General features: G+C 43.5%; 1 protein-coding gene across 1 annotated transcript in view; it reads left to right on the forward strand.

Moving 5' to 3' along the window:
• Positions 1–14,440, forward strand: part of TOM1L1 (target of myb1 like 1 membrane trafficking protein) — a 161,956-nt gene that overhangs the window by 119,518 nt on the left and 27,998 nt on the right. Inside the window, exons 9-10 of the mRNA XM_082272490.1 lie at positions 5,040–5,100; positions 10,999–11,158. Coding sequence (XP_082128616.1) covers positions 5,040–5,100; positions 10,999–11,158 — 221 coding nt within the window. The remainder of the gene's footprint in view (positions 1–5,039; positions 5,101–10,998; positions 11,159–14,440) is intronic.

Below are 14,440 nucleotides of genomic sequence, written 5' to 3' on the forward strand. Positions count from 1 at the left end.
GTGGACTTCCTTCTCATATTTTTATTCTGATTTATTTGTCCTGGTTTTTATGAATTTATTATTGATTCTTTAGTTGTACATGCACTTAGCACCTTAATCCTTCACATTTACTTAATTTGTTGGCTGCACATCCATGATGTGAATCTCCCATTCGACCACATCCCAAAGGTGCTCTATTGGATGAGATGTGGTGAGTGTGGAGGCCATTGGAGGACAGTGACCTCATTGTCATGTTCAAGAAACCAGTGATGAGATGATTTGAGCTTTGTGACATGGTGCATTATCCTGCTGGAAGGAGCCATCAGAAGATGGGGACACTGTAGTCATAAAGGGATGGACATGGTCACCAACAATACTAGGCCGTGGTATTTAAATGATGCTCAGTTGTTACTAAAGGGCCCAAGGTGTGCCAAGAAAATATCCCCAAAGCCATTACACCACCACCAGCAGCCTAAACCGTTGATACAAGGCAGGAAGAATTCATGCTTTCACGTTGTTTACGCCAAATTCTGACCCTACCATCTGAATGTCGCAGGTGAAATTGAGACTCATCAGACCAGGCAATGTATTTACAATCTTCTATTGTCCAGTTTTGGTGAGCCGGTGCCAATTGTAGCCTCACTTACCTGTTCCTAGCTGACAGGAGTGGCACCTGGTGTGGTCTTCTGCTGCTGTAGCCCGTCTGCTCCAAGGTTCGATGTTTTGTGCATTCTGCTTCCTTTGGTTGTAAGGAGTGGTTATTTGAGTTACCGTTGTCTTTCTATCATCTCAAACCAGTCTGCCCATTCTCCTCTAACATCAACAAGGCATTATTGTCCACATAGCTGCGGCTTACTGGATATTTTCTCTTCTTCTGACCATTTTCTGGAAACCCGAGAGATGGTTGTGCGTGAAATTACCAGCAGATCAGCAGTTTTTGACATACTTAGACCAGCCCGTCTGGCACCAACAACCATGCTACATTCAAAGTCACTTAAATTCCCTTTCTTCCCTATTCTGATGCTCAGTTTAACCTTCAACAAGTTGTCTTCACTACATCTAGATGCCTAAATGCATTGAGTTGCTGCCATGTGATTGGCTGATTAGCAATTTGTATAGCCAAGCAATTGAATAGGTCTACCTAATAAAGTGGCTGGTGAGTGTATATCTGACAGCAGAGGCATTGCTAGCCCCTGGCACCCAGGGCGTGTGCCCCAGGCCTTCTACTGTGTGCCCCAGGTGTCCTTTGCCATCATCCAAAGCACGATCCTTTACTTTTGGCCATCCATTTTTACTGCCACTAGTAATTGCATTTTTTTCCCTTTCAATTCTTTTTTTTTAATTTTCTTTTTTACAAACTATTTAGTTGCAAAAAAATTAAATACAGTATATAATAAACCGTAACAAAGCCATTAAGTTATAGTGAGAACATAATAAAGTGAAAGGCTTTACAAAAATCTACAAAATAAATTTGAAGGGCAATGAGAGTCTAAATACATAATTAAAATACAATTTAGACTAAAGATTACCAAAATCACAAGCATCTCGATGTCTAACTATAAAGCTGAGCGTAAATATCAATGTAAACGGATGTAAATAGACATACAGAGGTATCGCAGATTATGGGTTGATGGAGGTACATCGTATCAAAAAGATGTGTCGTTTGGAATCCCATACATCCCATTAAGCAGAAAATAAGGATAATTTGTATTAGAGGGTAAAAAACTCTTTCCATGAGCCTGATTGAATTAATTCTATTAACCGCTTGCCGACTGCCGCACGACTATTTACTGCGGCGGTCAGCCCCTCCTGGGCAAAGCGACGTAGTACTACGTCGCTCGCCCGTGAGCCTCTAGGGGGCACGCGCCGTCGGAGGCGCGCTCCCGCCCCCGCTCGTTCCTGCACATCCCCGTGCGAGTGACCGGCGGATCCGATGGTCACTCGTGATCTCCCGCTGGACAGGGAGGAAGGCAGGCGGCTGATGTAAACAAAGCCGCCTGTCATTCTCCCTTGTGTAAGAACAGAGATCATACGGTCCTGCTATGTAGGATCGTATGTCTCTGTGGTTACATCCAAAGCCACGCCCCCCCCCCACAGTTAGAAACACGCCCCTAGGGATACATTTAACTCTCTGATCATTAATAAAGTTAACCCCTTCCCTGCCAGTGTCATTTTTACAGTAACAGTGCATATTTATAGCACTGATTACTGTAGTAATGTCACTGGTACCCCGAAAAGTGTAAAAAATGTCAGTCAAGCGTCCGATCTGTCCGCCGCAATGTCCCGCAAAAAAAAATCGCAGATCGCCGCCATTACTAGTTAAAAAAAAAAAACAATAAAAATGACATAAATCTTTCCCGTAGTTAGTAAACGCAATAACTTTTGCGCAAACCAATCAAAATACGCTTATTGTGATTTTTTTCACCAAAAATATGTAGCAGAAAACAAATTGGCCTAAAATGTTAAAAGATTTTGATTTTTACATTTTTTTGGGGGAATTTCATATAAAAAATGTGAAAAATATTGTTATTTTTTCAAAATTGTCGCTCTTTTTTTGTTTATAGCGCATGATCAAAAAATCGCACAGGTGATCAAATACCACCAAAAGAAAGCTCTGTTTGTGGGGAAAAAAAGGACATCAATTTAATTTGGGTACATCGTCGCACAATCGCGCAGTTGTCTGTTAAAGTCACGCAGTGCCGAATCGCAAAATAGGCCCTGGTCTTTGAGCAGCCAAATCCTCCGGGGCTTAAGTGGTTAATGATTATAAAAATCTGGTCTTCTGAAGCTCAATGATTCTGAATATAAAGACCAAGGTGTCCTCTCACCTTCTGTACGACAACATACTGGTCTTATGTCTGTGAAGGTTCTCGTACATCCAGGTCATGGCATAGCTAGCAGTAGCTGGTCACATTTACCTGAACTGGTTTTTAATTTTGAAGACATTTCACAGATTCCTGAGTTCAGACTCAGCATTTATAGACACAAAGGTAGCAGCAACACAGCAACACCTTAACCTGATCATTATGGAATGTGTCAAGGCAAATATTGATTGTCCAAGAATAGGATGGGAGGTGTGAAATACATAATTAGAATACAATTTAGACTAAAGATTACCAGGATCACGAGCATCTCGATGTATAATATAATGGCGATCGGAAATATCGGTGCAAACTGATATATATAGACCAGTGTTTCTCAACCTTTCTTCAGTCAAGGCACCCTTTTCCACACAATTCCACACAACCTCGTTCTAAATTTTAAAAAAAAATGTAGCACCCTCCTAGGTAGGTAGGTAGGTGCTAGATAAAAGCATCTATGCTCCTTCTGCTTATCAGGGGAGCCTGGTCTGTTAGTTTTGCCTGTCACATGTTTCCAGGTGTGATTCACTGGGTCTGAGGGAGTGCCCCCACTGCATCCAATAAGTGAGCTTGTTGGACAGTGGAGGAAACCCAACCAGTGACACATCAAGTATTATGGCAGTCCCAGTGGGTGGGGATTCCTGCAATGCATCCTGGGATTGCACATAAAAGCTGAGGGGACATGTGACAGGGCGTCTTTGGCGGGAAACAGAGTCCCAGGAGGAGGCTGACGGCTGTACAAACTAAGGCAACCATTTCTAAACAGGGGTGGTGCCTGCAACATCATTGGTCATTTTAATATCTTTATGATGGCAAATTATTTGAATAGAACGGTGATTTCACAAGCTATCACACTTTCCTGCATGTTCGTGAACACTCAAAATCTGTGTAGACAAATTTCATGATGATTAGATTAGGGTGACCGAGTGTGGCTATTGCTTGGCTTGGGTATAGTCCTAGAACTTGTTAGAGCTAAGAAAGCCACCTGAAAAAAACAAATATGTCCATGGTACCTGCAGGGAATGGTGTGAATAAACTCAAAAATTTAAGTAAGCATTGAAATGGGGGGGGGGGGGACTGAGCTACCTGTGGGGCTATAAACACAAAGGGACCATGATTGCATTGGCTGAGAATCCAAGCTGGACCTCCCTACATTGCAGGCAAGAATTCAATCACAGGACTACAGCTTGAAATGGGGGACTGAGCTACCTGGGGCTATAAACACAAATAGACCATAATTGCCAGTGGCAGCCCATCCATTGGGGGCGCATGGGGTGCCGCCCCCCCCCCATCCATGCATCCGGCCCCCTAATCAAAATGCAGGGTGCTGGACGCATGGATTCCAATGGGGATTTTTTTTTTAAGCAGGTGATTAGAGCCAGAGGCTCTAATAGGCTTCAAAAAAGGGTGAGCTCGGGGCGCAGAGCACTGCGCCCTGAGCCCACCCAGTTATGTGACAATAGCGAATAAATATTCGCTATTATCACACTGATTCTCCTCCCAGACAATCAGGAAGCGGGTCCTGAGACCCGTGTTCCAATGGCTGAAAGGAGAGCCCCTGCTATTGGCCAAGGAGGAGGAGGGAGGAGACGCAGGGGAAGCCGCCACCGCCGCCGGGGGAAGCCACTGTCAACGTTGCCTACCCTCAAAGTCAGTCCAGGGTGAGTGAGCTGGCGATGGGGAGGGGGGGTGGTATAGTGTGCGAGCTGGTGTGGTCCAGGGGGCGTATGGTGTGGTCCGTCTGCGACCCCCCCCCCCCCCCCCCCTGGCCCATGGAGCACCAGCCATCACTGATAATTGCATTGGCCAGGAATCAAACCTCGGGCCTCCCCATGTGGTAGGCAAGAATTTTACCACTGAACCACAGCTTGGAATTGGAGGACTAAGCTACTTGTAGGGCTTTGAACACAAAGGGACTATAATTGCATTGGGCAGGAATCAAACCTGGGCGGCAAGAACTCTACCACTGAACTGTCATTGCTCCTCATGCTTACTGCCACCTCAAAAACATCTTCAACATTAAAGAACATGTCCTAACTACTGTTAGGTATGCTGGTCTTATGCGTTTTCAACATGTTGCCATTTTCTAATTATGTATACCCTGGCAACACTCTGTTATGTCAAAGTCATCATGCTCAAGCTTGGCGTAGGAGTTGTATTCCTCCAGTAATATTTACTTTGATCATGTTCTTTTCTCAGATTTTCTCGCACTAGAACCAGCCAGTCAAGAAATAACATAAAACAGGATGGTACAGCAATGGTAAGATGACGCATAATAAAGATTGTTCCATTCAAGGCAAGACAATACAGGCATTTGGCTTAGAACTGATTACATTGCAGGTTTCTTAATTCTCACAATTATTTAAAAGGAAACATTCAATAAAAAAAAAAACTATATATATATTCATAAAATCCATTTTAAAATCTAATGTTTTGACCAATCAACAACCACCAAATGTTGTCTATGTCTTTTGTAGCCATGGCAACACTATTTTAAGATTTCCCAGTATTCTTACTCCAAACTGGATCAGTGCTTTTCAAAAAAGGCTGCACAGAACCTGTGGTCAAATTATAGGCATCCACAGCATTATCCTCTTTCACCTTCAAAGAGTTTTGGCCTTGGTGAGACATCTAAGGCTCCATGTACACGGGACGTTGTAAATGGCTGTTTAGGAGCAGTTGGGCGTTTTTTTCAGAAGCCCCTTGACCCACCTCCATGTTATCTTATCTAAACGCGGGTGCAAACGCGACACAACGGACGTTTTAAACGTCCTAAAAATTCCAGCATTTCAAGGGACTTTTTTTAGCGTCCCATGTACATGGAGCCTAAAGGAATGGTAATGGTGCCGCATGCAGAACAATTTAAACATATATTAATTTATTATTAAATAAAGACAAAAAACGATGCTGGACTTGCAATGGTATGATGGGCCGTGGCCCTTTATTAACTATATGTAATAACTATATTTCTTTAGTTCAGCCCAGAAGCTCGAACTAACCGTACACATCAACGTAACAAGAACTGTGGTCCAGTCAAAAAACTCGGACCACCCATTGTATGACACCATACAAGAAACACACACCCATTCACAACACCAGGAACATAGGGCCGCTCCTGTAGACGTCATTTGACGAAACCGGTAGGGCGGAGTCTTCGACGTCAACACGTCATTTCCGGCATTCGGAGCCAGAGCCGTGGAACGCGGAAGCTTCCCGTCACACACCACCACTGATCGCGGACAGCCTGCATCTTCCCCGTGAGTCACTACATTTTTTCTGCCCTTGTTTTGAGATACGGCACCAGGGGGTTCTCTTCTCTGTGTTTCTTTTTTTGAGGCACCACGCGGCACATCAGGAAACCAGAGGAGGAAATAACCCTTACACGGTATCCATCCAGCAGAAAAACCTCACCAGGTTGTATACAGGGTGCGACACCTAGCGGTCACGCAGGTATCTGCAGCCCAAAGTCCTTTTGTTCACAACCATTTTCAACTGAATGTTTCATTTTTTCACATTTCTGCTCACTGCAGCACAGAACTTTTGAGAGTTTTTTTATTGTGCACAACCACTTTATGATTTGTTCTCTAGATTGGACACACATCACACATGGTATGTCTAATGAAAAATAAAAAACCACTGCCCTATTTCAGTTTTGTGTCTTTTGTTTTGCACTAGCACTTATGCACTTTATTATCGCACCTTTTAAAGACACAGGGTATGTGTGTTTCTTCACTATAAATAGTCTCTGAAAACTATGAGTCACATGTGCACTTTATAAATTATATCTATTTATTTAATATCAAGCACTTTCAACATTTTTACGTTATTTATTCACCAAGTGTATTTTTAACACGGTAGCGCCGTTCACAACCCCACTAGCACATATTTCACTCTTTAACCCTTTTGGGTTTGGTTGTTGGCAGCTTACACCGTACCTACACTCACTGTATATTCCATAGCGCTGGTCACCTTAGTTTCAATTATAGGGAGGGAGGGAGGGACGAACTCCTTGGTCCTCTCCTGTCGACTGATTTTTAACCGTTACTTCACTCCCTTATATAGGGAATAACTGTCACCTCAAGGATTGAGATTATTAAAAATCCTCCAATCATTACAGTATATATATACAGTAAAACCTTGGTTTGAGAGTAACTTGGTTTAAGAGCGCTTTGCAAGACAAGCAAAAATTTCAAATAAATTTTGACTTGATATTCAAGCGATGTCTTGATATACAAGTAGCCTCAAGTCACAGCTGAGAATAAAAGAGAAGAGAGGCGCCTCTAAATGTAGCACTATGGTTAAATGTAATGAAGGTACAACATTTAGCAACTCACATGGCTGATGATTGGAACAGGCACATCTAAGTATGCAGGCATCAGGGGTAAAGCTGTCCACATAGGACCATCCTCCGCACCGTCATCTACGCCATCCCTTCCATGCTGCCCCTCGCTTTCAGATCGCTTTACTGCAGGGTGGTCTTCCCGGTCAGGATTACAGACTGGCAGCCGGCAGTGCAGAAGATGGTCTATGTGGACAGCTTTACCCCGGATGCCTGCATACTTAGATGTGCCTGTTTTATTCATAAACCATGTGAGTTGCTAAATGTTGTACCTTCATTAAATGGAACCATATTGCTACACTTAGAGGCGCCTCTCTTCTCTTTGATACCCTGTAGCTCCTGCTGGATTTTGCTTCCAATCCCCTTGTGGAAGCGGCTATTTGTGGATGGACATTTTATGGTTACACCACCTATCGCAATGCTATAATCTTTTTATATGGACTATAAATTGAAGGATTTATGAATAAATAGTTGTGAAACGAATCATCTGAGTTTCCATTATTTCTTATGGGGAAATTCGCTTTAATATAAGAGTGCTTTGGATTACAAGCATGCTTCCGGAACGAATTATGCTCGCAATCCAAGGTTTTACTGTATATATTTTTTTTAATTACCAATAACATTTCAGCTTTAACTGACCAATCCTGACATTTGTAATTTAACCAATAGCAATATTTATATTCTATATAACCAAAAATTTTTTTTTTTTGTCTTGCAACGGCCCCATACATGCATGGCAGGTACTATGACCCGCCATGCATTTCAATATATGAACTAGTCTTTAAAGCCTATTTCAGGACTAAAAAACAAGATCTCATTTCCCACCTCCTGCCCCTGTATTACTTATCTGAATCCACAGTTATGTGACCCTCTGTGATCCCATTCTGGTGGTGGGGACTGGTTCTGCTGTCCGCCATTCTCCACACCAGTCTTGTTACCTCTCAATCATTACATCATGGTGCTGGTCTTTTAGGGTGTCTCTAATGCCTCGTTTCCACTGAGCGGTACGGTTCGTTTCGGTACGGTACGCAATTTTTGCCGCTTCCATTGTCAAAAGTTGTAAATGGTACCCTAATACCGAACCGTACCGTACCACTTTTTTGGGACTCTTTCGTTGGGGTACTAAGCACATTAGTAATGTACCAACAGGGTGGAGCTATACTTGAGGTACTGTTGGCGGTGGAAACGCAAGTCTGATCAAGGTGTTCCGTTCCGAACCATACTGAACTGTACCGAACTGAACCGTACCGCTCAGTGGAAACGAGGCATAAAGCAAAGAAAAATAATGATTTTTACATTTCGGATAGAGTGGAGGTAGGTTAGAACCTTTGTCAGATTTTTTATTTTATTTGTCCTGGTGAGCATTGTCACTAAAAGGAAAAACGGAGGTCATTCAAAATTTTGAGTTGCCCGCAGAAAAGGAAAAAAATCTTCCAATGCTGACATTTCCCTCACTTTAGAGAGATTTCTGCTTACATCCCGATGTATCAACAAGACAGATAGTGAAGGTAAATTAACACAATAGGGGCACAGATGACAATGAACCTGTTTGGGGTTTAGGCATTTCATACTTAAAGTAGTATTAACCACTTAACGACTGCCCGCCGCAGTTATGCTGCGGCAGGCAGCCGCTCCTGCGTGAACCGCCGCAGGTATACGTCGGTCACGCGTAGGCAGCTAGGGGGCGAGTGCTCACCGCCGGCAGCGCGCTCCCACCCCCACTCGTCAGCGTCCGATTGCCGCCTGGCACCCGCGATCGTTTCCCGCTGAGAGAGAAGAAAGGTCAGCTACTGTAAACACAGCCGACCCTTCTTCTCCCTGGAATGATCACAGAGCCCCTGTGATCCTTCTATATAGGATCACAGGTCTCTAGGGTCATTTCACAAGCCACGCCCCCATACAGTTAGAAACACGCCCCTAGGTACACATTTAACCCTTTGATCACCCACAGTGTTAACCCCTTCCCTGCCAGTGTTATTATTACAGTAACAGTGCATATTTTTAGCACTGATTACTGTAGTAATGTCACTGGTCCCCCCAAAAGTGTCAAAAATGTCAGTTAGGGGTCCGATTTGTCCACTGCATTGTCGCAGTCCCGCAAAAAATCAAAGATCGCCACCATTACTAGTAAAAAAAAACAAAAAAACAATAAAAATGATATAAATCTTTCCCATAGTTTGTAGATGCGATAACTTTGCGTAAACCAATCAAAATACGCTTATTGTGATTATTTTTACCAAAAATATGTAGCAGAAAACAGATCGGCCTAACATCTTAAAAAAAATTTTTTTTTTTATTTTTTTTTTGGGAATGTTATATAGCAGAATGTGAAAAATATTGTTTTTTTTTCCGAATTGTCACTTTTTGTTTATAGCGCAAAAAATATAAATCGCACAGGTAATCAAATACCACCAAAAGAAAGCTCTATTTGTGGGAAAAAAGAGGACATCAATTTTATTTGGGTACAGCGTCGCACGACTGCGCAATTATCTGTTAAAGTAACACAGTGCCGAATCGCAAAATATGGCCTTGTCTTTAAGGGGGAAAATCTTCCGGTCCAGAAGTGGTTAAAGGTTCAACTTTAAAAAAAACACATTATACTTACCTGCTCTGTGCAGTGGTTTTTGCACAGAGCAGCCCCGATCCTCCTTTTCCCAGGTCCCTCATCTGCGCTCCTCCCCCTTGACCAGTGCCCCCAAAATCAAGTTGCTTGCTATGGGGGCACTGGCGCATGCTCACTCCCGAACCCTGCTCTATGCATTCATAAGACACATAGAGCAGTGGCTCAGCCCTGTCCTCGCCCTTGCCTCATTGGCTCACTGGCTGTGATTGACAGCTGTTGGAGTCAATGGCTGCTGCTACTGTCTCAGCCAAAGAGGAGGGAGAGCCCTGGGACAGCTGAAGCAATCATGCGCATCGTAGGATCGAGAGGGGGCTTAGGTAAGTATTAGAGGGGGCTGTTGGGTGGAGCAGCACACAAAATGTTTTTTACCTTCATGCATGGAATGCTGAATGTAAAAAAAACTTTAGTCCAAGATAAAATTAGGAATTTGGGGAATTAGATCAATTTGAAGTCTAAATGATCTTCGGTGGTTCCATATGATGAATTGGAGCAGCCAAAAAGGCATTGCCTATATTACCAGGAAGAGATGTGGCCACTTCAAGAAGGACAGTCCCGAGTTGTAAAAGGAAAAAAGGAAAAAAGCTGACACGCGATATCCATTGAAGGTGAGTATTTAGGATATATGTAAATAGACTGTTTATTGACTGAGCCAGAAGAAAAGAGTTAAATTGTGCATGCTGCAGTTGCTAACAGTAACCCAGGGGAACCCGAAGGTGTAATATCCAGCAGTCCTCAAGGGGGCAGTGCTACAGAGGGTAATCATGCAGTTGCTTTTTTGGTAAAATTCACAGCTTGTAAATGTGGCCAATTTCAATAAAGTATACCCAGACCAGCTCTGCTAATGTGGGCTAAAAGAAACCAAGGATTTCTCCACCAAGCAGTGTAATGTATAGTTCGGCCAAGGGGTTCACTCCACATTTTTAGGACATTGGGCAGACCTAAGCAAATCATTCCTTTATGACCCTTTATGAACTAAACATCTAAAACCGCCAGTCTTCCAGAATTTGAAAATCAGAGCATTACTTATTCATTACAGAAAACAACTTTTTACGACTAAAACTAGAAACAGAAAATAAATTTGCCAAAAGAATGGGTATTTATACAGTTTTATTCTACGTTTTTTAAATAAAATGTTGAATGGGGAAACCTGGATATTCCTCAAAAGTTATTTTACAGAAACTTTTTTTTAATTTCAGTTGAACAACAATCAGCCATCAGCTCCTTCAAGTGAGTTTGTTGAACTGGACCTTGACCCCCTGCCCAGCGCGCACAACTCTGTTAATGGATACCCGCCACCTACTGCCACTGCCAACTCTGCTGTGCCAGCCAACGCTCCACCACCTGTTCACAATTTAGGTAAATAATGGTTTACAGTTTTGTCGCCTATTGCTACTTTCCAAAAAGTATTGGGGCTTCTCATAAGTAGATATATTCAAATATGGTAAAATGGGGGATTGAGATTAATTAGTTCTATTCATTTACATTTATTTGGCAATTTTGATATGAGAGCCATGTTAGAAACGACCTCCTATAATCAATACTACCTGCTATTGTAGCCATAGAACTAGTCTAATTGACTCCAAACTCTTTTTATGTACTTTGGCATGCAAGCTTGTAGAAGTTACATCCTGAAAACAATAAACTTTCTGTGGGTGTAGCCCACAATGCAAGGCACAAAAATGACACATGAAAATAAACTAAAAAAGATGCACTACGTCCCGGTACCCGCACTGCTCAACTCCCCGGACTGTATAGAGCTTGGATGTGTCTGGTATAGAGAGATCACTGCACCGCCGATCTACCGGATCCCTCTGTGTGTGTTTATGGGGGGATCAAATACCGACAGATAGCTGGGATCGGACTGGTGGGGTGTCCGGTGTGCGCTTTGTGCCGCCTCCCCCTCCCCCTCTCTGGTGTCAGTGTCCATAATAATAACCCCCATCATTGGTTTGTTTGCGCCCCCCCAAAAAATTTTTGAGCACCAGCCGCCACTGTACACTAGTGTGTTTCATGGTCCCCTCCCAAAAAGGAAGGACCTCACCTTGGCACTCCTGGGTGCAAAACTCCTGACAGGGGCAGGACATAATCAGGTCCACCTAGCCAAAAGGCCTGGTGGACACCGTTCCTCGTCATCAGCCGAAGCTGACTAACGAGTTCTTCCCAAAGGAAGACGCCTAAAAGCAGAGGAGGAAGGAACCAAATAGCCACACATCCACCTCCTATGTTTCAGGGTAGGCAAAATACCCACACCCAACCAATTGCAAGCCAGACCTTCTCCTCAATGCCGGTACCTGACCTCACAAATGCTCTTATGGATGAATGGTGAGTGAAAGGAAGACTTACACTCCCTAATGTGCATATCATAACCTAATGTGCATACTAAATTTGTCTTAGAGGTGTTGCTATGGCATTTTATTTGGTATTCTAGCTGAAATTATAATTCAATTCAATCTGCTCTTTTAACTTTTTGTAGCACCCTCTAGCTTAGTATGCTAGCTGTATATAGCTTTTGCTTGAGTAGGTAACTTTGGCTTGGCTGGCAGCCAAGTATGTGTTGGATCTTCGTCAGGATGAGTGACTCAGGGAGGCTGGATGACTCATCAACAGAACCTGCAGTAACTCCCACTACTTAGTAGTGGTAGTGATCAAGCACACTGTATTTGTGTGAAATGCGTTCATCTATCCTGTTGTTTTCTGTTGGTGCTCAACATAAATGAAAAAGGATTTTACTTCATTCAAAGTTTTGCGGTTGAGTGCTGCCAATTTTGTCTATATATCTGTATACTGTGGTGGCGAGCCGTGGCCAGCACCTGCGCTGGACTGCTGATTGCTTATTTACCTGAGCGGTGTACACACAGTTTGGTTCTTTGAAACTCCCGCTACTTACCGGAACCTTGGAGAAGCTTCCAGAAGAATGGGAGGAAGGTTAGGAGGAGCTGCTTGGAGTATTAATGAGGGCCCCAGCCAATCCCCAGCCAAATGGGCTGGCAGGGGCGGGCATCTCTTAAAAACTCCTGAGTCAGGCCAACTGGGGCAGTGGAGTTGGGTGGAAGATGGTGATAGAGTGCTGAAGAGGATGTCGGTGGCCCTTGAGGGTAACCCCCTAGTCTGGGGGGGGGGGGAACGACCCTGGGCCTGGGGCATAAGTGCTAGAGGGATCCTTTACAACACATGAAGGAATCCTTGCCTGGTTGCACAGGAGCCAGTTTGAGGACAGCAGAATAGCGAATTAGCATGTCCAGGAGGTCTCAGTGAGAAGTCAACCAGGTGGGCTGGAGAGTGTACAGTCTGGGAGGACTGTGGGAATGTAGCCACAAAGGCTAGTGAAAAAGGCAGCTGCAGCCAGGTGGGTTGGCAGTGCCTGAAGAGGTGGTGATGGTATCAGTAGCCACAGGAATGTATGCTGGAAACTAAACGTTGTTACATAACCAAAGGGGCCCAAGGTCCCGGCCTGTAAAGGGCTTTTTCTTAATATTACTAAGTGCCTTTGCCAGATTCATCAAACAGTGTTCTGGTTGAGTCTGTGATTTTTCTGCAAGCAAGTTAGTGCTGGAGGAAGAGGAGTGTATATAGACTGTATATAGAGACGTTGTCCCTGAAGAGTTTTGCTAAATTCAAGTGGACATCCCATAATTTCCCCCCCTACAGCTGTTTCAATTCCAGTTTCTCCTGCGTGTTGGTGAACCGGCATTAAGTTCCCTTTGTTTATTCCCTAAAGTTTATGAGCAGAAACCTTGCAATTTTATCTCTCACAAATAAGCAATATATCAATACTGTGGGCGCTATGGTACCTTTTACATCATTAGTAAAGCTTACGGTGAGGGGCAGAAGTGGATGACTTCAAGGCTGCAGGGAACAATGACAAACGGGTCCTTGGTGTGCAATTCATCTTGTCTTTGCCAACGGCTTCATATGCTTAACAGCTTACGTGTTGCAAAACGCCACTTTCATCACCTTGGTATTGTTTAGCATCAACCTGATATAAGCTTGTATTCCACTTTAATGAAAAATGCATTGGGACTGTTGAAATTCTTCATGATGTCCTGTGTGTGTTTTCCCCTCGCCGCGCACACTGCTATCGATCTATCTGAATGAGCGCTGAAGCAGAATGACCTTAATGTAAATGCACACATCTATCTTTCACTGTGCAACGTGCTGACTGGCTCTCCATCTTCTCCTGTGCGTGTATCTACTTGATAAACAAAGTCCAGGGGTAAAACTTTGTAAAGAAAAATCAATACTGACATTTATTTCAGTTTCACCCTCTTCTTATGAGCGTGCAGATCTTCGACAGTGAGCTGGAAGGATTTTGAACTTGGGCTTTTGGCCATGAGGATTATAAAACAGGTCCGGTGTTGTCATTGTCATGGGACTGTAACTCATATCTGTTCATTGATCCAGTAATTAGGCTCTGTTTTAAGTCATTGGTCATTTCTGTGAGTTTCTGTTGAATGTGTATGGCAAACGTGAAACTGAAGAGGGTCAAGAAGTAAGTTAGATAAGAGGACAAGGGTTGGACTTTGACAAACAGGACATTTCAGCATTTTAAAGTGTAGCACTGCCCTCTAGGGAGCTGCTGTGATTGGATTCCCCCGGGTTACCCATAGTAACCGTCTGTAAAATCGTATCACTTTGACA

This window comes from Pelophylax lessonae (genome assembly GCF_965119305.1).
Source record: "Pelophylax lessonae genome assembly, chromosome: 11".
NCBI lineage: Eukaryota > Metazoa > Chordata > Amphibia > Anura > Ranidae > Pelophylax > Pelophylax lessonae.